Genomic DNA, 25,507 nt, shown 5'->3' with positions numbered 1-25,507 from the left:
GACATAGTGGGTATTGAGTGGGTTGTTAAATTTGGACAAAGGAGGTTGAATATTTGGGGTAGGTGTAAGTTCAGCTGACCAAGAGGTTCCCATCACTTACTGGTTTTAGGGTAACTTGTGGAGCGGTGGGATGGAGTGGGGGCTTGGGGAAGCACTCACTCCCGCTCCTCATTGCCCTCAAGCAGCGCTGGAAAAGTACTCAGCGAAATGAAATGGAAATAAAATTCTCTAACTTTGGTCAATTGAAAATCAGTGAAATTCAGTTTAAAAGGACCACATCTGCCTCTGGAGTATGTACATTGCTGCAATAACTAGCCTCCTGTCTGCATTGGTTAGGTCTGATTTCTAAATTTACCTTTGTTAGGCCTGAAAGTGGGCTTGTTGGAGCCAGGTTCCGAATGCTATCCAAAAAATTAATGATTTTAATGATGCACCCATTCTTGGGGATTGAAATTTCACCCCCTAATGCAGAAACACAAGCTAACTTTGTTTGTCTACCAACCACCTTCAGGTAGTTGACATGCGTTGGGGAGTACCAGATACATTGACCACTGATCACATGAGCACAGAACTGTGCCTGAGAGAGATTGAATCTTGCCAAAAGATGTCAGTGGGGCCCACCTTTATTGTAAGTTGTCCTTTTTCCCTTTATTTTTCATTGTTCTTCTCTCCTCCCCTAAGTTTCTTTTTCCGGCTGATCACACTCAGTATGGTCCTTCACCTATGTAGTAATCGCAATGCTTCTCTGAAACCGGCAGGCTCTCGTTGGCAATCGCTATGGTCATCGACCCATCCCCCGTATAATCGAAGAAAAGGAATTCGAGGAACTGCTGTTGAAGCACTCTTCAGATCCCAGATCCTCTAAACTGCTTCTGGATTGGTTCTGGAAAGACGAGAATGCTATTCCTCCTGTCTATATCCTTCAGCCTATCACCACGCACCTGCCATATTACAGCGATGCAAGGCCAGAGAAGGGGGAGGAACACCAGAAGGCGGTGCAGTCCTGGTCGGAGCTGCAGCAACAGATTGTTGACCTACTTCGAACAGCGGCTACACAGGCAGAGGAGGAGGGCCGAATGAAGAAAGAAGCAAAACACAAGTACTTCAAATCAGGTCTGCTCCACAGGACCCTGGGCTGCTACCCCATGGCCTCCAGGTGAAAGGCATTCACCCCCTCCATCACACTAGATTGTGCTGAGTTAACTGATTCCGGGCAGCAAAGTCCTTTTCCTTAAAAAGATCTAGAGAGAATGTCAGAGTTCAATTATCCATTCTTGGAATGTGAGCTTTGCTGGCAAAGCCAACATTTATTACCCATTCCTAATTGCCCTTGAAGCTGAATGACTTGCCTGAGTAACTTAACTGCCCCATTTCAAGGGGCAGTTAAGAGTCAACCACATTGCTGTGGGCTTAGAGTCACTTAGGCCAGATTTCCACTCCAAATGGGTTTTTATAACAATCCTGTAGCTCATGATAATTTTGGTGAGATTAGTATTTCATTCCCAGTTTATTAATTGAACTTAAATTGCCCCCAAAGGCATGGTGGGATTTGAGCTCATGTCTCTAGATTATGCGCTCAGTAGCACTACCGTTATGCCACTGTCCCCCTAATGTGTCATCCCTCAATACCTGCATCACTGGCTGAGATCAAGCATAACCTATTTGAATGAGGAACTGCTGAAAAAAGGGACATATTGAAGCATTTTGTCTTGCACTCATCAGGACATTTCACAAGAATACCTATATATGGGGAAAACAACAATTTATACTATATGAGAAGAGATTGCTGACTGGTTGGCAAGCAGGCTCTGATTGATAGAGGCATTGCCATGGAGAATGCACCAGTTGATGGTGACTGACAGTTAACTGCCAGCATTGTTTGAAATTTAAACCAGACAGCTTGACCCTGATTGGTCAAGACATTGCCCTGAGGAATGAGTCAACAAATGACTGTCACTTATTTTGTTTAGCTGAAACAGGTGCAATGTGTGTACATGTACATGTCTCCGTGGCAATGCCTCTACCAACCAGATTCCACTTGCCAACCAATCAACACTCTCTTCCCATACAGTATAAATTGTTGTTTTCCCACTGTACTGGTATTCGTGCGAAGTGTCCTGATGAGCGCAAGACAAAAAGCTTTGCCATGTCCCTTTTTCAGCAATACTCAAGTGCTGTACCACCAAACGACTATTTGAATGAGGAATCCTCATATAAATTCAAGCAAATGAACTTACCTTGACCTCTTCTGGCCACTCTGCTCCCTCTCTACAGACTGGTGGGTTTAATGACTCAGGGATATAGTGAGGAAGTCGGAGCAGGGGCCTATGTGGCTATGACATTAGATCTAAAGTGAGTTCCTGCCTGCCTGGTATGTACTGCTCTCCTATACAGGTTTTCTGGGAAGTAAAAATGGCATTAGGTGGGAATGCTTCAGGAACCTCACTCACACCACCACCCCCAACCGCCATTTTAACCACGCTCCCACCTGGTTTGTGCAGGGTGGGCTGGGTGAAATTGGGACTTCATTTTATCTCGTTCTCATTGATTGACTAAATGGTTGCTGATGTCCAGCATCGCTCTGTCCTGGTAATGGTTACTTTGTTCTCTTGTGTTACAGTCACTGAGTTTGAGATTGACCAGGGCCTTCAGGACACAAGAGAAGGGGATGTGTACTCTTCAATCTTTATCCGAGATATCCCCAACATCCAGGATCACTGTGACCAGCAACAATTTCACAAATTTATCGACGTTACAAATGATGGCTGCATCGACACTGAGGCTCAGGAACTTCTCACTCGCTTAAAGACTCAAATTGTCACCAAATATTCAAAGGACCTCCATGTACACCAAGTGCAATGGCCGAGCGGAGTGCTGGATGAACAAAGTGAAGCTCACAGAGAATACCTCCATAACCTGTGCCAGAACTTTGTCGAGGACATAAAGCAGCAGGTTCTCAGAAGAGTCACGGTTCGCCATGAAGCCCAGGATGAGATGGATTGGCTGTTTGAAGAGTTGTCTCACCACATGGATCTCTGCCATAAGAAAAGCAGCATCTTCTGTGGGCGAGCCAAACTCCTCACCAGCATTTGCCAAAGCATTGAGCTGCAGAACAAGTGCACCCACAGGCCGCTGGTTATCCACGGTCCTTCGGGGACCGGGAAGACCGCAGTCATGTCAAAACTTGCTGAGGAGGTCAGGAAAAGTCTCGGTAAAGGCACTGTGGTGGTTACCAGGTTGCTGGGTACATCGCCCCAGAGCTCAGAAATTCACCCAGTGTTGAAGAGTGTCTGCTTCCAGGCGTGCTTAGCATTCAAACTAAAACCTCCTTCGGCCCATGTTGTTAACTCTTACAATGAGCTGGTCCAATTTTTCCACAGCCTTCTAAGTGCAGTGTCCAAGAAGAATAGGGAAGCCCTTGTCCTTATCTTCGACTCCCTGGACCAATTGTCTTCCAACGATGGAGCTCATAGGCTCCACTGGCTGCCAAAGGAATGTCCCCCAAAGGTCCACATTATCATCTCCACCTTACCTGAGGAATTCAACATCTTAAACGTCCTACAAGAAGCCATACCAAGCCAAGAGTGCTACTTCAAAGTGGAGCCGCTATCCTGTGAACATGGCCAGCAAGTGATCGACATGCTATTGATGACAGTGAAGAGGAAACTCACAGGAGAACAGCAAGAGCTCATTCTAGAGGGTTTCAGGCAGTGTGGACAGCCTCTCATGCTCAAGTTGTCTTTCGATGAAGCCAAGAGATGGAGCTCATATGTGCCAGCTTCTGAGCTATATGTCGCTAAGGGCACCCGGGAGTCTGTGCGCTTCTTATACACAAGCCTAGAAAAGAAGCATGGCAAGGTCTTGGTATCACACGCTCTGGGGTATATCGCCTGCTCAAGGTTTGTCCTACTTCATTCCATTGCAAGACAAGGGTCACTAGAACCAGCTTGTTTGACTACAATGGAACTGAGACACAGCTTCCCACAATGAAATGGGAGAATCCGTGAGGAACTTCCCAGTGATTCATGTTCATGTGGTAGGGATCAGGTTAAAGATGCATTCTACTTGCTGAGAACAGTTCATCTCCTCTTTGCACCCGGGCTGCGTCATACCTGATCTGGGAGAGCAGAATGGGGTAATAAAGTGAGCTTTATTCTCCATGACCAAGGAGTGCTTCAATCTGATGGTGGTGCCCAGTTCTGTTTGGGTAGAGTTTATGAATTTTCCCCTGGTACCAAGCTGTAAACACCACCCGGTTAAACTGAGAAATGGGCATGAATGTCAGCCAGTGCCACAGTGCATTCTCACCAGAATGAATGGGAAATCCTGTAGTGTCCTTCCTCTGAACCCCATTCCTGAATGGCTGAGCCACGAATAGCAATCACAGCCTTGTCTCAGTGGTAACGTTCTTACCTCTGAGATAGAGGTCGTGGGATGAAGCCCCACTCCAGGACTCGAGCACATAATCCAGGGTGACTGCTGCACTATTAGTGGTAACATCTTTTAGTTTTGACATTCAACCGAGGCCCTCTCTACCCTCTCAGGTGGACACATATGATCCCAAAGAACTGTTTGAGGAACAGGAGTGTTCCCCACAATGTTATTCTGAAAGAATATCTCTCAACCAACACCACCAAAAGCAGATTATCTGGTCATATTGTTACATTACCATACAGTGTTTAATACTAACAACAACAACTTGTATTCATATAGTGCCTTTAGCATAGTAAAACATCACAAGGCGCTCCACAACGATCTTTAGCAAGCAAAATTTGACACCGAGCCACATAAGACAATATTGGGGCAAATGGCCAAAGCTTGGTCAAAGAGAACTGTCTGAAAGGAAGAAAGTGAGATATGGAGGCAGAGAGGTTCAGGGAGGGAATTTCAGAGCTTCAGGCCCTGGCAACTAAAGGCCAAAGCATCAATGTCGGAGCAATTAAAATTCAGGATGCTCAAGAGATCAGAATTAGAGGAGCATAAGTATCTCGGAGGGTTGTCAGTAAGATTACTGAAATAGGGAGAAATGAACACAAAAACATAAGAAATCGGAGCAGGAGGAGACCACACACCCTGTCAAACCTGCTCCGCCATTCAATACAATCAGGGCTGATCTTAGGCTTCAATTCCATTTTCCTGTTCCCCATGTCCCTTAATTCCCTGAGAGACCAAAAATCCATCTATCCCAGCCTTAAATGTATTCACTGATGGAGCATCCACAACCCTCTGGGGTAGAAAATTTCAAAGATTCACTATCCTTTGAGTGAAGTGATTTCTCCTCATCATAAGTGATCGGCTTCTTATCCTGAGATGTGCCCCTGTGTTTTAGATTCCCCGACCAACAGAAACAATCTCCCAGCGTCCACCTGATCAAGGTTTCAACGAGGTCATCCTTCATTCTTCTAAACTCCAGAGAATATAAACCCAATTTACTCAGCCTCTCATCACAGGACAAATCTCTCATTACAGGGACCAATTTAGTTAACCTTTGTTGTACTGCATCCAATACAAGTATATCCTTTACATATGAATTAGGTATAGGAGTAGGCCTCTTGGCCCCTTGAGCCTGCTCCACCATTCAATAATATCATGGCTGATCTGATATTAACCTCAAATCTGCATCCCACCTACCCCCGATAACCCATCACCCCCTTGCTTACCAAGAATCTATCCACCTCTGCCTTAAAAATATTCAAAGATTCTGCTTCCACCACCTTTTTCAACAATGGAGTTCCAAAGACTCATGACCCTCAGAGAAAATATTTCTCCTCATCTCCTTATTAAATGGGCATCCCCTTATGTGTAAACAATGATCCCTAGTTCCAAATTCTCCCACAAGAGGAAACATCCTCTCCACATCCACCCTGTCAAGTCCCCTCAGGATCTTATATGGTTCAATGAAGTCGCCTCTTACTCTACTAAACTCCAGCAGACACAAGCCTAGTCTGTCCAGCCTTTCCTCATAAGACAAGCCGCCCAGTCCAGGTATTAGTCTGGTAAAACTTCTCTGAACTGCTTCCAACACATTTACATCCTTCCTTAAATAAGGTGACCAATACTGTACACAGTATTCCAGATCTGGTCACGCTAGTGCCCTGTATAACTGAGGCAAAACCTCCCTACTTTTGTAATCAATTCCCCTCACAATAAACAATAGCATTCTATTAGCTTTGCTAATTACTCGCTGTACCTGCATACTAGCCTTTTGCAATTCATGCACTAAGACTCCCAGATCCCTCTGCATTTCAGAGCTCTGCAATCTCTCACTATTTAGATAATATGCTTCTCTTTTATTCTTCCAGCCAAAATGTTCAATTTCACATTTTCCTATAATATACTCCATTTGCCAGATCTTTGCCCACTCACTTAACCTATCTATATCTTTTTGTAGCCTCCTTATGTCCTCTTCACAACTTACTTTCCTACCTATCTTTGTGTCATCAGCAAATTTGGCAACCATCCCATTCATCCCTTCATCCAAGTCATTTATATAAATTGTAAACAGTTGAGGTCCTAGCACTGATCCCTGTGGCACACCACTCATTACATCTTGCCAACCTGAAAAAGACCCATTTATGCCTACTCTCTGCTTCCTGTTAGCTAACCAATCTTCTATCTATGCTAATATGTTACCCCCTATACCATGAGCTTTTATTTGCCGCAATGACCTTTGATGTGGCACCTTCTCAAATGCCTTCTGGAAATCTAAGTACAGTACATCTACCGGTTCCCCTTTATCCACAGCACATGTTATGTTATGAACTCCAGTAGGTTGGTTAAACATGATTTCCCTTTCACAAAACCATGTTGACTTTGCCTGGTTTCTTTGAATTTTTCTAAGTGCCCTGCTACAACATCTTTAATAATATCTCTAACATTTTCCCAATGACAGATGTTAAGCTAACTGGCCTGTAGTTTCCTGCTTTCCGTCTCCCTCCTTTTTGAATAATGGAGTTACATTTGCTATCTTCCAATCTAATGGGACCTTCCCCGAATCATGGGAGTTTCAGAATATTAAAACCAACTGTCGCACTAGCCACTTCTTTTAAGACCCTAGGGTGAAGTCTATCAGGACCGGGGCACTTTCAGTCACAGCTCCAACAATTTACTCAGTACCAATTCCCTGGTATTTGTAATTCTCCTGAGTTCTTCCCTCTCTTCCGTTTCCTGAATTATAGCTGCTTCTGGGATGTTACTTGTATCCTCTATAGTGAAGACTGATGCAAAATACCTGTTCAATTCATCTGCCATTTCCTTGTTTTCCATTATCAATTCTCCAGACTCACTTCCCATAGGATCAACACTCACTTTGTTAACTCGTTTCTTTTTAAAATATTTATAGAAACTCTTACTATCTGTTTTTATACAAGAGAGAATCTAACCATTGCCACTTGACATTCAATGGCATTACCATCACTGAATCCCCAACTATTAACATCCTAGGGGTTACCATTGACCAGAAACAGAAATGGACTAGCCATATAAATACTGTGACTACAAGAGCAGGTCAGAGGCTGGGAATCATGTGGCGAGTAACTCACCTCCTGACTCCCCAAAGCCTGTCCACCAGATACGAGGCACAAGTCAGGAGTGTGATGGAATACCCTCCACTTGCCTGGATGAGTGCAGCTCCCACAACACTCAAGAAGCTTGACACATCCCAGACAAAGCAGCCCACTTGATTAGCATCACATCCACAAACATTCACTCCCTCTACCATCGACACACAGTAGCAGCAGTGTGTACCATCTACAAGATGCACTGCAGAAACTCGCAAAGGCTCCTTAGGCAGCACCTTCCAAACCCACGACTACTACCATCTAGAAGGACAAGGGCAGCAGACACATGGGAACACCACCACCTGGAAGTTCCGCTCCAAGCCACTCACCATCCTGACTTGGAAATATATCGCCGTTCCTTCATTGTTGCAGGGTCGAGATCTTGGAACTCCATCCCTAGTGTGTGCACCTACACCACATGGACTGCAGACGTTCAAGAAGGCAGCTCACCACCACCTTCTCAAGGGCAACTGGGGATGGGTAATAAATACTGGCCCAGCCAGTGATGCCCACATCCCATAAAAGAATTAGAAAAAACATTTCTACCTCCCTTTCAGTTCTGAAGAAGAATCATATTGAACTTAAAAAGTTAATTCTGTTTCTTTCTCACAGATGCTGCCAGACCTGCTGAGTATTTCCAGGATTTTCTGTTTTTATTTCAGATGTCCAGCATCCACAGTATTTTGCTTTTAATCTCTTTGAACAGTATCTTGGACACTGATATCCAGCAATGTCCATCAAAGATTCAAAGATTCAACCCACCTCTTCTCTAATTCCTCGTCTCACTGACATTATCTCACTGTTGAAAATGATGATTTCTGCTTAAGCCTGGAGGCTCAGAGAGTGGTCAGGATGTGAAACTTCTTTCTTAAATGTCGAGACCAAAACTGCACACACTGTTCTAGAGACCAAGCAAGGATTTGAAAACAAGGACAAGAATTTTAAAATCAAGGCATTGCTTAACTGGAAAACAATAGCAACAGGTGGACACGGGGGTGGTGGGTGAACAGGATTTTGTGCAAATAAGGACACGGGTAGTCAGAGTTTTCAATGACCTTAAGTTCAAGGTAAATAGAACATGGGAGGCCAGCCAGGAGTATTTTGGAATAGTCAAGTCTAAAGGTAACAATGGCATGGATGAGATTTTCAGCAGCAGATGAGTTGTAGCAGGGATGGATTCAGGTGTTGTTACAGAGGTGGAGATAAGTGGTTTAATAGTGTCACAGCTATGTGGTCAGAAGCTCATCTCTGGATCAAAGATAACACCAAGATTATGAAATCTCTCCAGGGAGAGATTTGGAGCCAATGACTAGAGAACGGAGTTTGTAGTGTAGACCAAAATCAATGGCTGCAGTCTTCTGAATATTTAGTTGGAGAAATTTTCTTCTTATCCAGTATTGGATGTCTGGTAGGCCATTAGACAAGTTAGAGACAGTGGCCTGGATTCTGGCAGAGGCATGGAGACTCTGAGGATCTTCCAGAATGGCATCTGGACCCCAAATCAGAAGTTCTCCCCCCATTTCTAGCAGATCCTTTTCTTGCCGATTGGAGAACGTGGATGGGTCTGACTCACACGTGTAAGAAACACAAACTCAGCTGGGCCATTAACATAGCGATGAGTTCAAACAGACCCCCATTTTTTCTGGAGCAAGGGCCTTATCCCTCGGTGTGGGAGTTACAAATTTTTGGGGAAGACGTAAATGCTCTTGAAGGGTGGATAAGGTCTGTAAAATGGTAAAGCTGTCAAGTTATTTAAGTGGCTAGCCCTTGAAAAATAACTGCCTGCCTATGTCTGAGAGAGTCAAAAAATATCTGTCCTATCAGTTTCAACAGCTGTTTGGTGACATAACCCTGAAGGCTATCATTATAGCATTAGTAGTGCTTGGCTGCTTTCCACAACCTATCATCTTCACATTGTGAGGGGGGTGGTGTAAGTTCACAGTTTGATTGACAGCGTAAGGAGGTAATTAATTAGCTATCTTTAGAATGGGGTTATGAATACAAGTCTGCTTGTTTTGATAAGGGATTAAGTACTTGAGGGGATTTAAATATTCTGAATGGGATTTCTTGAATGAGGCTTTTTTATATATATAGTGAACTTTGCAATAGATATTTAGAACTTTATTTTATTTAATCTCAGCATAGCTCCTGAGGTCTGCCCATGGTGGATACTGGGTCAGTTGGCATGGAGTGTCTAAGGGTGGTTGGTGGAAGGTCATGAGTTGGTGTGAGCTGGCACTAAGTTGCCATAGTGGTTATAAGGGACCATGGGGATGGGTGGGTGTGCAAGGGTTGGCATCGAGGGTGTGAGAGGCCATTGGGGTTGGCGGCGGCATGGGTTGGCATGAATTGGCATGGGGAGGGGTGGGGGATTGAGGGGGTGTGAGGGGTGAGGGCTAGAGTGCCTAATGTTTAAGAAAGCAACTGAGACAAAGTCCCAGAGAACCGAGGCAGACCTTTCAAACAGCATGTCTCAGCACTCAGCAGCCCCTGAGGCTGCCTCCGATTTGCATCTGGGGGTTTTGGTAGGAAGAACATGGACAGGCAATAAATATAAAATAAGGGGTGAAATTTTGAAGGGGGTGCAGGAGCCTAAAGACTTGGGTATACATGTGCATAGGTCATTAAAGGGGGCAGGAGGCAGGACAGGTGGACAGAGCAGCTAATAAAGCATATAGTATCCTGGGCTTTATTAATAGGGGCATAGAATAAAAGAGCAAGGAAGCTAGGCTGTATTTATATAAGATACTGGTTAGACCTGAGCTGGAGTATTGTGTACGCTTCTGGGCTATAGGAAGGATGTGAACACATTGGAGAGAGTGCAGAAGAGGTTTACAAGAATGGTTCCAGGGATGAGGAACTGCAGCTATGAGGAAAGATTGAAGAGGTTGGGACTGTTCCCCTTGGAGGGGAGAAGGCTGAGAGGAGATTTGATAGAGATGTTCAAAATCATGAGAGGGCTGGACAGAGGAGATAGGGAGAAGCTGTTCCTGCTTGTAAAAGGATCAAGAACTAGAGGGCACAGATTTAAAGTGATTTGCAAAAGAAGCAAGTGTGACATGAGAAAAAAACTTTTTCTCACAACGAGTGGTTAGGGTCTGGACTGCACTGCCTGGGAGTATGCTGGAGGCAGGGTCAATTGAGGCATTCAAGAGGGCATTGGATGATTATTTGGATAGAAGCAATGCTCAAGGGTATGGGGAAAAGGCAGGGCAATGGCACTAAGTCATAATGCTCATTTGGAGAGCTGGTGCAGACATGATGGGCCGAATGGCCTCCTCCTGTACCGTTAAGATTCTGTGATGGGCCCAGTTCTATTCTTCACGCCTACCCTCATGCCACCACCTTGAGAGAAGGTCCTGCTATTCAAGGCACTTTTTCCCAAGGAAAGTGTGGCAAGCTTGAGCTACCCACCTTGGCAGTGAAAATCTAGGCGAGTGTAGGGGACCTGAGAGGTGGTGGTGAGCTAGAGTTGGGTGTTATCTGCATACATGTGGAAATTGTCACTGTGCTTTCAGGCAATGTTGCCAAGGGGCAGCAGTATAATATATGTTCCATTACTATAGAACATAGCTTCACTACCAGCTGGGTGGGACTGCCCTCACCTGGCTCTACTCTTATTTATCTATCCAGAGAATCACTTGCAATGGCTTCTCTTCCTGTTCCCACACCATTAATTCTGGTGCCCCCCCCAAGGATCCCAATTTTCATCTGATGCTGGAAACCTCATTTATTTTTTTATTTGCTGGATGTGGCTTTGTTGGCTAGACAGATGTTTTTTTTGATTGAATTCAAGTTCCACAAATTGCAGTGGTGGGATTTGAACCCAGGTCTACAGAGTGTTACTCTATGTCTTGGGATTACTAGTCCAGTGACAATACCACTACACCAGTGCCTCCCCCTACTCCTTCATGCCTTCCTTACCTCTAGACTTGACTATTCCAATGCATCCCTGACTGGTCTCACATTCTACCCTCCATAACCTTGAGCTCATCCAAAACTCTCCTGCTGGTGTCTGAAGTTATAACAAGTTCTAGCCATTTATAACCCCGATGTTAGATGATCTACATTGGCTCCTGGTCATCAATGTCCTGATTTTAAACTTCTCATCCTTATTTTCAAATCCCTCAGCAACCTTGTCCCTTCCTATCTCTGTAATTTCCTTGAACTCCACAATCCCCCTTAGATATCTCCTCTTTTTCTGGCCTTTTGAGCAGCTCCAATTTTAATTGATCCACCATTGGATCATGGCCACACCTTCAGTTGCCTCGGTCTAAAGCTCTGAAATTCCTTCCCTACACTTCTCCCCCACCTCCCTAGCTCGCTTTCTCTCCTTTAATACATTCCTTAAAACTTACCTTTTCAACTAGAAAACAGAGATAGGAGTGGGGTCCAAACTGCTTCCGTGTTCCCATTATTTAATTTGAGGAAATTTCTGCTCATCTCGTACTGGAAGTCGGATAAACAATTCTCTAAGTTTAATAACAGTGGAGAAGTTGAGAGAGGTGGTGGTGAGGTAGAGTTGGATGTTATCGATGTACATGTGCAAAAACTCCCGACTGACAGGTGCAGGCAAGTGTGGTAGAGAACTGGGGACTGGTTGGCTATTCAACTCATTGTGTAGAGTGGATAACAGACTGAATAGGAAATTACTTTTGAAGATAGAAGGGGATATCAGGAGTATAAGTGAGGAGGGAATGTTGGGAAATTGGATTTGTTTTCCTTTCAGAAAACAGGGGCCAATTGAAGATTTCAAAATTGAGAAAACTGATCCACACAAATTATCCACTGTATGAAATCCCAGTGGTTCCAAATTTTAAAAATAGGAAGTTGAAAGTGAAAAGAAAGACTTGCATTAATATAGCACCTTTCGTAATCACCAGACATCTCAAAGTGCTTGAAGCACTTTTTGAATTGTAGCCACTGTTGTAATGTAGAAAACACAGCAGCCAATTTGCACACAACAAGCTCCCACAAACAGCAATATGATAATAACTCAGGTCATCTGTTTTTCCTGATGTTAATTGAGGTATAAATATTGTCCAGGGCACTGGGGATAACTCCCCTGCTCTTCTTCAGAATGGTGCCATGGGATTGTTCCTGTTCACCTGAGAGGACAGACAGGGTTTTAAACGTTTCATCTAAAAGATAGTGCCTCCTACAGTGCAGCAATCTCTTATCCCCGGGGCTGATTTTCATGGGATGGGCCATGGCACGGGACTTGACTCAGAGGATAGACTGTGAACAAACAGTTGGAGGGGATTACAGAGATAGGGAGGGGCAAGGCTGCAGAGGGATTTGAAAATAAGGATGAGAAGTTTAAAATCAGGACGTTCCTTGACCAGGAGCCAAGGTAGGTCATCCAGCACAGGGGTTATAGGTTATAATGTTGTGCTTTTGAATGATGTCGCTAAGTGACAGCATGTAAATGAGAAATAGGAGTGGTCAAGGATAGATCCTTGGGGGGTGACCAGAGGAAACAATGTAGGAGCAGAAAGAGGTAGGTGCTTTTGGTCATCTAACCTAATGTCTCCTTATGTGGCTGGGTGTCAGATTATGTGTCATAAGGCTCTGTGAAGAGCCTTGGGGTGTTTTATTACATTAAAGGCACTATATAAATAAAAGTTGTTGTTGTTATAACACATTGATTAATTACAGTACAGTATATTATTCTGCGATGGCACAGCATATTGTTTTATTACAATGTGGCATATTGATATTGCAGGAATGGACTATCAGAGGCTGAGCTAAAGGAGGTCTTGTCGCTGGATGATGAAGTGCTTGGTGACATCTACCAATATTGGTCCCCTCCGAACAAAGATATCATCCGCATCCCTCCTTTGCTTTGGACACGGCTTCAATATGACATTGGGGAATACCTGGTAGAGAGGCAGGCAGATGGCTTCCCTGTCCTCGGCCTTTACCACCGGTAACTGAGTCAGCGTTCTCTCTCCAACACTTCCTCCGCACCTTGTCCTTAGCACTTTCCTTTTTTACCTGCATGTTAGCTGTGGCCCATTTGTTCACAGTCTATCCTCTGTGTCAAGTCCCACTCCATGGCTCAAGCATGAAAATCGAGTCTGTCAGCCCCAGGGATAAGAGATTGCTGCACTGTAGGAGGCACTATCTTTTAGATGAAACGTTTAAAACCCTGTCTGTCCTCTCAGGTGAACAGGAAAAATCCCATGGTACCATTCTGAAGAAGAGAAGGGGAGTTATCCCCAGTGCCCTGAACAATATTTATACCTCAATTAACCTCAGGAGAAACAGATGATCTGAGTTATTATCATATTGCTGTTTGTGGGAGCTTGTTGTGTGCAAATTGGCTGCTGTGTTTTCTACATTACAACAGTGGCTACAATTCAAAAAGTGCTTCAAGCACTTTGAGATGTCTGGTGATTACGAAAGGTGCTATATTAATGCAAGTCTTTCTTTTCACTTTCAACTTCCTATTTTTAAATTTGGAACCACTGGGATTTCATACAGTGGATAATTTGTGTGGATCAGTTTTCTCAATTTTGAAATCTTCAATTGGCCCCTGTTTTCTGAAAGGAAAACAAATCCAATTTCCCAACATTCCCTCCTCACTTATACTCCTGATATCCCCTTCTATCTTCAAAAGTAATTTCCTATTCAGTCTGTTATCCAGTCTACACAATGAGTTGAATAGCCAACCAGTCCCCAGTTCTCTACCACACTTGCCTCTACCTGTCAGCCGGAATTCCAAGTCACTTGGTTTCCGATATTCTCACCCTGAAGGGAGGACCCAACCCCACTCTCCTCAGCAACTCGCAGAGCAGCCAAGATCAAAAGCTCATCACACAAGAAAATAATGAGTGGAAGGGAAATGTTACTGTCCTGTAACAGAACTCATGAATAGGAACATTGGATGAACCCCTCTTGTTCCACCATCCAGTCAGGTCATAGCAGATCTGTACCTCAGCTCCATTTACCCACCTTTGATGTGTAACCTGACTTAAATCATCTCAGTACTGAAAACTCCACTTGACTCCCAGCCTTTGGGCCAGAGAGCTTTAGATTTCCGCTACTCTTTGTGTGAAAAAGCGGCTGCCTAATTTCACTCCTAAACAGCCCTTGTTCTGGACTCCCCCACCAGTTTCTATCTACACTAGCAAATCTTTCAATCATTTTGAATATCCAATTAGATAAATACCTCAAAGCGCTGCACTATGTAGCCAGCATATTCTCACTCATTTACTTAGCAGGTAAGAATCAGCTTGTACAATGTTGGGTGAGGGACACAATGATGAAATTATTGATTCCCCATTTATCATGCTGTCATCATTTAAAGATACAGGCCTAGAAATTCGATTGTGTTGTGACCTGAAGTGCTCAAAATGGTAGGCAGTGTTCACACAACCATTCTGTGCCACATGTGTCCCATCCACAGTATAAAGGATCCTCTATAGGTATCCACTGCACACAGCTGAACCAGGCAAGTTGTTTGCGTTTGTAAACTGGGGACTAACACCTATTGGAAATACCCTTCCTAATGTTGGTTGCTGCTGACCATGACCTGCACTGTGCCATCAGAATTTGTAGGTGCTTGGCAGCCAAACCAGCACTTTTCAAATGGAAAGCCAAGTTTGACACTTCTGTCTTAAGTTATTGTGTAGCCACGAGAGGCAGGACAGCTCGCCCCAGCTCCATGCTGGTGATAGGACCCTCTGTACAACTCAGTAACTCAGGCCCTGAGCTGGGCTGACCCACCAGCCTGACTCACAACTAGAGGTAAGGTGGGTGGGTAGTTGACATTTCTCCCCACTCACCTCCGGATAACACCGCAGGGCCAAACCCCTAAGGACTCAGCCAGAGCCTACCTGTGAGTGGGCCGGCAGTGTTTTGCTCTGAGGGCTGTGTCCCCAGAGTAAGAAAATGTGCCCTCTATCCCAGACAGGCCGAATCTGTACTTACACGCATTTTTCAATAAACTTCAAACTTAACCACAATGAAGCTTCAGTCATCCAGCTGCCAAAGACATAAACTGGTTACTCTGCTCATTTCAGGCAATTTGTGGAAGTGGTACATGAGCTGTATCTCTCACTGGAGGAGAAAACCAAACGCCACTCAGTGCTGGCAGATTTCTTCAAGGGAACATGGAGCCTGGGGAAGAGAAAGACCATCACACTTCCTCTACTGAAGGAGACGCTGGTTGCAGACAGGAAGGTACTGTTCAGCCAGACTAAACTGCCCCACACCGATCATTAAATGGTCAACTAGTCACAGAGTTGTGTCATGGAATATAGTCTTTTCAATGACAGTTTGAGGAGTTTGTATCGCTCCTGTCTCTGAGTCAATTTGGACTCCAAGTCTAGCAGGCCCTAGCAGTGTCAGTTATGGCTCAGTGGGTATTGGGTGGATGGACAAATGTGCTCTTCACCCATGGGTATTCAATAGTTGTCCCTTGTGTTTCAGGTCCTGTCAGTGGCACAGGGCATTGGAAACTTTCAGACTATCTATCAGCTTGGCTGATATAGTCGCATTCTGCCTCTCAGCCAGAGGGTTGTAGGTTCAAACCCCATTACAGGATTTGAACATATAATCCAAGCTGACAAGTGCTGAGAGAGTGTTGTGCTGTCAGAGGATCAGTACTGAGGGAGTGCTACACTGTTGGAGGTACAGCACTGAAACAGGGTCCTACTGTCAGAGAAGCAGTATGACAAACACCATCTCTGCAGGCCATGCCTAGTTTAGCTAGCGCTACCCATATAAATGTGGGTGGAATACGGATATTAGTCTGTGATGCCAACAGACTAAACCAGAAGCAGAAATAGTGAGGTAGTGTTGAAGTTGTAGTACTGAGGGAGTGCTGTACTTTTGGAGGTATGGTACTGAAGGAGTGTTGCTCTGTCAGATATGTGGCACTGAGGGAATACCGAAATGTCAAAGGTGCTGAATTAAGGGAGTGCTGCCCTGTCAGAGGTGTGATCCTGAGGGAGTGCTGCACTGTCAGAGGTACGATCCTGAGGGAGTGCTGCACTGTCAGAGGTATGATCCTGAGGGAGTGCTGCCCTGTCAGAGGTGTGATCCTGAGGGGGTGCTGCACTGTCAGAGGTGTGATCCTGAGGGAGTGCTGCACCGTCAGGGGTACGATCCTGAGGGAGTGCTGTACTGTCAGGGGTACGATCCTGAGGGAGTGCTGCCCTGTCAGAGGTATGATCCTGAGGGAGTGCTGCACTGTCAGAGGTGTGATCCTGAGGGAGTGCTGCACTGTCAGAGGTGTGATCTTGAGGGAGTGCTGCACTGTCAGAGGTGTGATCTTGAGGGAGTGCTGCACTGTCAGAGGTGTGATCTTGAGGGAGTGCTGCACTGTCAGAGGTATATCCTGAGGGAGCGCTGCATTGTCAAAGGTATATCCTGAGGGAGCGCTGCATTGTCAAAGGTATATCCTGAGGGAGTGCTGCATTGTCAAAGGTGCAGAACTGAGGGAGTGCTGCATTATCAAAGGTGTTAGAATTGAGGGAGTGCTGCACTGTCAGAGGTATGATCCTGAGGGAGTGCTGCATTGTCAGAGGTATGATCCTGAGGGAGTGCTGCATTGTCAGAGGTGTGATCCTGAGGGAGTGCTGCTCTGTCAGAGGTGTGATCCTGAGGGAGTGCTGCATTGTCAAAGATGTTAGAATTGAGGGAATGCTGCATTGTCAGAGGTGTGATCCTGAGGGAGTGCTGCACTGTCAGGGGTACGATCCTGAGGGAGTGCTGCACTGTCAGAGGTATGATCCTGAGGGAGTGCTGCACCATCAGGGGTACGATCCTGAGGGAGTGCTGCATTGTCAAAGGTGTGATCCTGAGGGAGTGCTGCATTGTCAAAGGTGTTAGAATTGAGGGAGTGCTGCCCTGTCAGAGGTATGATCCTGAGGGAGTGCTGCCCTGTCAGAGGTATGATCCTGAGGGAGTGCTGCACTGTCAGGGGTACGATCCTGAGGGAGTGCTGCACTGTCAGGGGTACGATCCTGAGGGAGTGCTGCACTGTCAGGGGTACGATCCTGAGGGAGTGCTGCACTGTCAGAGGTACGATCCTGAGGGAGTGCTGCACTGTCAGAGGTACGATCCTGAGGGAGTGCTGCACTGTCAGAGGTGTGATCCTGAGGGAGTGCTGCATTGTCAGAGGTGTGATCCTGAGGGAGTGCTGCACTGTCAGAGGTGTGATCCTGAGGGAGTGCTGCACTGTCAGAGGTACGATCCTGAGGGAGTGCTGCACTGTCAGAGGTGTAGAAATGAGCAAGTGCTGCACTGTCAGCCGTGTTTCAACTAAATTCTGAACCAAATCCCTGTCAGCCTGTTTGGGAGGGGTTGTGAAAGATTATATTGCAATATTGAGTGAAGAAAAAGAAGATTTCCTGCTTTGGACAAAGTAATTTACTGCGGTGAAGTAATTAAAGAGAATTACAACTCACCTCCTTAGTTTCAGAGGTCTGTGACCCTGAGCTGTATTTAACAAGGAAATGCTGCCCTGATACCAGCTCTTCCTGCAGCCTTTAATGTTTGTACCACACACACTACAAAGGTTTGTGAAACAAAACAAGTGTGGAATAAAAAGCATCTATACCACCTTTTGTATCCTCAGGATCAAGGCACAGTTATGTTTGCAGTGTATTTATCTATATTATATAGCCAAACGGGTCCACTTTTTGCACGTGTGATTGAACCAAAAGGCCTGACTGCAATCTGCAGTGGGACATGAGGTAATTCCAGGGAGCTGGGCAGTGAAAGCACAAGGGACAAGTGGTCTTAAAGTCAGTCAAAGTATCTGAGGAAAATGGTCAAGCTGCTGCCACTGAAAACATGATTTCTGATGTAGAGCAGGCTTATCTTCTCAAGTTTCACAGAGGATTGGACCAAGAAAATGATTAAACGGAGCTTGACTGGCCTCATTGCTGCTCAGGATGTAGACGATGCTGGCAAGGCTGAAATTAGGAACACAGGACTTAGGAGCAGGAGTGGGCCATTCAGGCCTTTGAGCCTGCTCCACCATTTGATAAGGTCATGGCTGATCTGGTTGTGGTCTCAACTCCACTTCCCTGTCTGCCCCCCATAACCCTCGTCTCCCTTGTCTATCAAAAACCTGTCTAACTCTGCCTTGAATATATCCAATGCCCCAGCCCCCACTGCTTTCTGGGGTAGAGAATTCCACAGACTAATGACCCTCTGAGAGAAAAAAATTCTCCTCGTCTCCATCTTAAAAGGGAGACCTCTTATCTATTCCCTAGTTTTGGTCTCCTCCACGAGAGGAAACATTCTCCGGGTATCCACCTTATCAAGTCCCCTCAGGATCTTATATATTTCAATAAGATCACCTCTCATCATCTCACAGGCTGCACTGATGTCACTCAACACCCTGATCTCATAGCACAGGTTGGTTTACAGAAACGCTTGGCCCCTGTGATCTTCTGGACTAGTTTTGATTGCCTAAAGAGGTCAGGGAAAGTCTTTCCAGAATATTTTTTACCCTTAACTGACCAAGTTTTTTCTGTTTATTTTCCTCTCTGCACATGGGTGTGAGAGAGTGAGTGAAGTGGTCAAAGAAGAGTAGTTTATTAGCTATTGTTAAATCTGCCCACAGCGGGCAGCATGAGACATGCTGGCATGGACATGCACACAGACTTCTTCCTGTTAGAGCGATGCCACATGCAGTTAATCCAGACCATCTCCCTCCTGTAAGGAAGGATATTGAGTTAACAGTTTAGACCAGTAGTGCACAATCTGCTTTAGATAAATTGGGTAAATGGTGTCTTGTATGGCAGATGTCCTTCAATCTGGTTAAATTGGGATTGAGGCATGCAGGGTTAAATGAAGAGAGACTTGGGGAGAGTAACAGTTCATCATTTATTAAATGTTTTACAAGAGATGTGGGATGATAACATTGTGTAAGAGAGGCTGATGCCACTCATTGAGCTCCTGCCTGGTTTGCAAAGCAATGTAAATTAAGTGGAATATCCATTTTTCAGGACATATTACAATGAGCTGGAACTAACTGCAGGAGATCTTCATGGCATTGAGTGGAAGTGTCAACATATTCTCACTGAGACTTCCATTTGTGAGCCATTAACCTGAGGTGGCCGCTCCTACCACACTAGGCCATAAGTGCCTGTGGGCCTGAGGGATAACAAATTAACATCAATTATGGAGTCAGTCATAGCTCAGTTGCTAACACTCTCAACTCTGACTGAGATGAGGTCCCTTGGGGACATATCAGCCCTCTGTTATCTTTCCCATTGGGTGTGAGCTTGGACTCTGAGCGTTCACGTGCTATTCCACTATAGTGGCATCAGAGCTGATCCCTGTCCCTTACATATTCCCTCCCCAGCACTAGTCATTGGACAGTGATCAGGAATGGGAGTTCCAGCTGGATACTGAATCCATCTATAGTGTGGTGTTATTAAATGAATTGAACATTTTTTTGGCCTAGGTCTCTGCACAGCCACTGAAATTTGGGGATGATGTTGTGAACTTGCGTAAACTGAGTGAACTGCCGTACCAGTTGCTGAATGCGGGGCGTATTGATGAGCTGAAACAGGAGGTTCTTGGTAAGGATGATCTTACGCAGTCTATGTTGTAACATTGCACAAGAGAGGGCATGCCACTGATCAGATCCTCAGTAGTTTGCAGAATGACATAAGGCACAATATCCATTTTTTAGGAGGTATTACAATAATCTTGAACTACCTGCAGGAGATCTTCATGGCATTTAGTGGAGGTTTTTTTTAAATTCATTCACGGGATGTGGGCTTCACTGGCTAGGCCAGCATTTATTGCCCATCCCTAAGTGCCCTTGAGAAGGTGATGGTGAGCTGCCTTCTTGAACCACTGCAGTCCCTGTGTTGTAGGTACTTCCACAGTGCTGTCAGGGAGGGAGATCCAGGATTTGGACCCAGCGACAGTGAAGGAATGGTGATATATTTCCAAGTCAGGATGGTGAGTGACTTGGAGGGGAACTTCCAGGTGGTGGTGTTCCCATCTATTTGTTGCCCTTGTCCTTCTAGATGGTTGTGGTCATGGGTTTGGAAGGTGCTGTCAAAGGAGCCTTGGTGAATTCCTGCAATGCATTTTGTAGATGGTACACACTGCTGCTACTGTGCGTCGGTGGTGGAGGGAGTGAATGTTTGTGGATGTGGTGCCAATCAAGCAGGCTGCTTTGTCCTGGGCGGTGTCAAGCTTCTTGAGTGTGGGATGGTCATTGCCTGGAACTTGTGTTTCACGAATGTTATTTACCACTTTTCAGCCCAAGCCTGGATATTGTCCAGGTCTTGCTGCATTTGGACATGGGCTGCTTCAGTATCTGAGGAGTCACGAATGGTGCTGAACATTGTACAGTCATCAGTGAACATCCCCTCTTCTGACCTTATGATGGAAGGAAGGTCATTGATGAAGCAGCTGAAGATGGTTGGGCCAAGGACACTACCCTGAGGAACTCCTGCAGTGATGTCCTAGAGCTGAGATGACTGACCTTCAAAAACCACAACCAACTTCCTTTGTGCTGGGTATGACTCCAACCAGCAGAGAGTCTTCCCCCTGATTCCTATTGACTCAGCCAGTGAGCAGGTTATTGCTAAGCAAATGCCACTAGGCATTACTTTACTGATGATGGAGAGTAGACTGATGGGGTGATAATTGGCCACGTTGGATTTGTTCTGCTTTTTGCGTACAGGACATACCTGGGCAATTTTCCACATGGCCAGGTAGATGTCAGTGTTGTAGCTATACTGGAACAGCTTGGCTAGGGGTGTGGCAGGTTCTGGAGCACAAGTCTTCAGTACTATTGTTGGAATATTATCAGGGCCCATAGCCTTTGCAGTATCCAGTGCCTTCAGCCGTTTCTTGATATCACATGGAGTGAATCGAATTGGCTGAAGACTGGCATCTGTGATGCTGGTGACCTCTGGAGGAGGCTGAGTTGGATCATCCACTCGGCACTTCTGGCTGAAGATTGCAGCAACTGCTTCAGCCTTATCTTTTGCACTGATTTGCTGGTCTCCTCCATCCTCTTGAGGATCGGGGTGTTTGTGGTGCCTCCTCCTCCAGTGAGTTGTTTAATTGTCCACCACCATTCACAACTGGATGTGGCAGGATTACAGAGCTTAGATCAGATCCGCTGGTTGTGAGATTGCTTATCCCTGTCTCTCACTTGCTGCTTATGCTGTTTGGCATGTAAGTAGTCCTGTGTTATAGCTTCACCAGGTTAACACCTCATTTTTAGGTATGCCTGGTGCTGCTCCTGGCATGCCCTCCTGCACACTTCATTGAACCAGGGTTGATCCCCTGGCTTGATGATGATGGTAGAGTGGGGGAAATGCCGGGCCATGAGGTTACACATCGTGTTTGTATGCAATTCTGCTGCTGCTGATGGTCCACAGCGGCTCATGGGTGCCCAGTCTTGAGTTGCTAGATCTGTTTGAAATCTATCCCATTTAGCACGGTGGTTGTGCCACACAACACGATGGAGGGTATCCTCAATGTGAAGGTGGGACTTCGCCTCCACGACGACTGTGTGGTGGTCATTCCTATCAATACTGTCATGGACAGATGCATTTGCAGCAGGCAGGTTAGTGAGGATGAGGTCAAGTATGTTTTTCCCTCTTGTTGGTTCCCTCACCACCTGCCACAGACCCAGTCTAGCAGCTGTGTCATTTAGGACTCAACCAGCTCGGTCAGTAGTGGTGCTACCGAGCCACTCTTGGGTGATGGGCATTGAAGTCCCCCAGAGTACATTCTGCGCCCTTTCCACCCTCAATACTTCCTCCAAGTGGTGTTTAACATTGAGGAGCACTGATTCATCAGCTAAGGGAGGGTGGCATGTGATAATCAGCAGGAGGTTTCCTTGCCCATGTTTGACCTGATGCCATGAGATTTCATGGGGTCTAGAGTCGATGTTGAGGACTCCCAGGGCAACTCCCTCCTGACTGTATACCACTGTGCCACCACCTCTACTGGGTCTGTCCTGCCAGTGAGACAGGACATACCCAGGGATGGTGATGGTGGTGTCTGGTTTCAGAGTTGAGAATGCCACCGACTAAGCTATGACTGACTCCATGATTGATGTTAATTTGCTGTCCCTCTGGCCCACTGGACAGTCACTTATGGTCAAGTGTAGTAGGAGTGGTCACCTCAGGTAAATGGCTCACAAACAGAAGTCTCAGTGAGAATATGTTGACACTTTAGGGAAGGAAATCTGTCGTCCTTACCTGTAAGGTATGATTCCGTGAGGATGACCGTGTCAGGTTGTTGCTTGACTAGTCTGTGAGACAGCTCTCCCAATTTTGGCACTAGCCATTGATGTTAGTAAGGAGGACTTTGGAGGGTCAACAGGGTTGAGATTGCCGTCGTCATTTCAGGTGCCTGGGTCGCTGCCGGGTGGTCCGTCTGGTTTCATCCCTTTCTTGTGAATTTGTAGCCTGGCCAATTGCTAGGCCATTTCAGAGGGCATTTAAGAGTCAACCACATTGCTGTGGGTCTGGAGTCATGTGTAGGCCAGGCCAGGTAAGGACGACAGATTTCCTTCCCTAAAGTGTCAACATATTCTCACTGAGACTTCTGTTTGTGAGCCATTTACCTGAGCTGACCATTCATACCACACTTGGCCATAAGTGACTGTCCTGTGGGCCAGATGGATGGCAAATTAACATCAATTATGGAGTCAGTCAAAGCTCAGTTGATGGCATTCTCAACTCCGAGTGTGAAGAACAGGAAGTCCCAATCCAGAAATTTGAGCCCATAATCTAGGCTGATGTTACCAGTACAGTATTGAGGGAGCGCAGCATTGAATTTCAGATGAGATGTTACATCAAATCTTTCCTCTCAAACTGGTGTAAAAATCCCATGGTGCTATTTGAAGAAGAGCAAAGGAATTCACACAAAGTCCTGGTCAATATTTATCTCTCAACTAAACTCACTAAAATCAATGTGCTGGTTATTTATCTCATTGCTGTTTGAGGGAGCTTGATGCATGCAAATTTGTGACTGTGTTTCCTACATTACAAAAGTGACTACACTTTGAAAGGATTTTGGTGGCTATAAAGAGCTTTTGGAACATCCTGAGATCTATGTGTGTATATGAATATCTATATATATATGTGTATATTTTATATGTACACACATACATGATATCTACATGTGTATACATATATATTTGTGTGTGTATGTATATATATATATATATATGGTCATGAAAAGCCGATTACAGCCACAAATTGGCGACCCATATGTGTGTGTATATATATATATATATATATATATAAAGTATATATGTATGTGTATGCATGTGTGTGTGTGTATATATATATATGTGTGTGTGTATGTGTGTGTACGTGTGCATATATATATGCCTGTATGAGTGTGTGTGTGCATGTGTGCACACACATATATATATATGTATATATATATATATATGTGTGTGTGGTAATAAATGTGTGTGTGTATGTATACGTGTGTGTATTACAGTAAAGCCTCAGTGAAACACGGAAATTGAGATTGAATGGCTTGTTTGGGTTGGTCGGTGTTCTCATTCACACAACAAGCAGTTGGACAGAGAGAACAAAACTCCTGGAGTTTGAGTAAATATTCCTTTCAGGTGACAAGAACAGTTTCTTTTTGTTCATCTCAGGACCACTTTTCTGTAACTATCTCAGTGGTTCTGTTGTATTTGAGAAGAGTGGCTGTAACTAACTTCAAGAAACCTTTGTGTTCCTCACTTTGATTCTGGCCTTGTCATTTGTTTAAATTGTCTTTGCTCAGTAAATGTGCCAATCTTGACACTGTTGTGGTGTCTTTGACAAATGGACCACAAGAGTCTCAGGTGCAGGTCACGATCGTTTATTCGAGCAATTGCAAGGAGGGCACCATCAATGCAGCTTGAGACAGTACTCTGCTAAACTACAAGTGTTCAACATATTTATACATTATTGGTCACGTACAAGAACAGTTTCCAGATTCCGATCTCGTCAACATATCGGTTTACATTAAACAGACATCTCTGGTAACAGGTACATGCATTGTATGTCCCTATTTTTCACCCAGGCAGAGACCTTCCCTCCTACCTAAACCAGGACCATCTGTTCTTCCCCTATCTGTTGAAGAGCACACTTAATCTTAGTTGTTATTGCCAATGCTCTGACTGCAGCCTGGATCCCAAGGTCTTTCTGTTGTTTGCAGGCCCTAAGTCTGTGCAAGGTTCATCCGGTAACCTTTAACTGCCAATGTGCTTGGTAGCCCTGGTTGCCTGGAGATTTTAAGTAATTCATTCCCTTTCAATAAATTCTCCCTTACCATAAATTCTTACTTACTTTCTTCCCCCTAACAACACCAAGTAACACTCATTTGCCTGTCCCAAACACCTCTCTAACAGTTTCCGATCCACAATGTCTGAACCAACAGCAATACCACACATTATTCTATAGGACAGACTTAGGGTCTAACAGTAATATATACTTTCACCATTGTGCTAACACCTCAGGTTATTTTGAATTCTCAGGGAACATGGAATGGATAGTTTGTAAAATACAAGTCACAGGAATGAAGAGCTTGCTGGAGGATTTTTATGCATGCACCAAGCACATTGATTGTCCAGAGGTGCAGCTAATTCAAGATGCACTATTGCTCATCTGGCCTACAGTAGACTTCATGGAGAATGGAATAGGTAAGGACAATCATAGATAATAGAATGAATGATCACTGTCTTGGAAACTGGAGTGAGTTGACACAGCTTTGGAGAATGATTGGAATATTGTTTCCTTAGAGAATGAAGTGGGTAAACACACCACTAGAACATGAGTGGGGTATTATTTCCTCTAGGATTAAGTGGCTCAGCATTCCTTTATAGCATGGAACAGGTTAACACTCCCTTGGAGAATGGAGTGGATTATTACTCCCTAAAAGAATGGAATGAGTTAACACACCCAGAGAATGGAGTGAATATCACTTCCTTGAAGAAT

General features: G+C 45.0%; 1 protein-coding gene across 1 annotated transcript in view; it reads left to right on the top strand.

The window, feature by feature from the left end:
* nwd1 (NACHT and WD repeat domain containing 1) overlaps positions 1-25,507 on the top strand; it is a 70,356-nt gene that overhangs the window by 3,506 nt on the left and 41,343 nt on the right. Inside the window, exons 2-8 of the mRNA XM_078567550.1 lie at positions 512-628; positions 759-1,113; positions 2,621-3,899; positions 13,285-13,488; positions 15,587-15,746; positions 19,990-20,107; positions 25,048-25,212. Coding sequence (XP_078423676.1) covers positions 512-628; positions 759-1,113; positions 2,621-3,899; positions 13,285-13,488; positions 15,587-15,746; positions 19,990-20,107; positions 25,048-25,212 — 2,398 coding nt within the window. The remainder of the gene's footprint in view (positions 1-511; positions 629-758; positions 1,114-2,620; positions 3,900-13,284; positions 13,489-15,586; positions 15,747-19,989; positions 20,108-25,047; positions 25,213-25,507) is intronic.

The sequence above is a fragment of the Cetorhinus maximus genome, chromosome 22, assembly GCF_964194155.1.
Source record: "Cetorhinus maximus chromosome 22, sCetMax3.hap1.1, whole genome shotgun sequence".
NCBI lineage: Eukaryota > Metazoa > Chordata > Chondrichthyes > Lamniformes > Cetorhinidae > Cetorhinus > Cetorhinus maximus.
The sequence above is the reverse complement of the archived record's forward strand: the minus strand, read 5'-3'. Positions and strand labels throughout refer to the sequence as shown.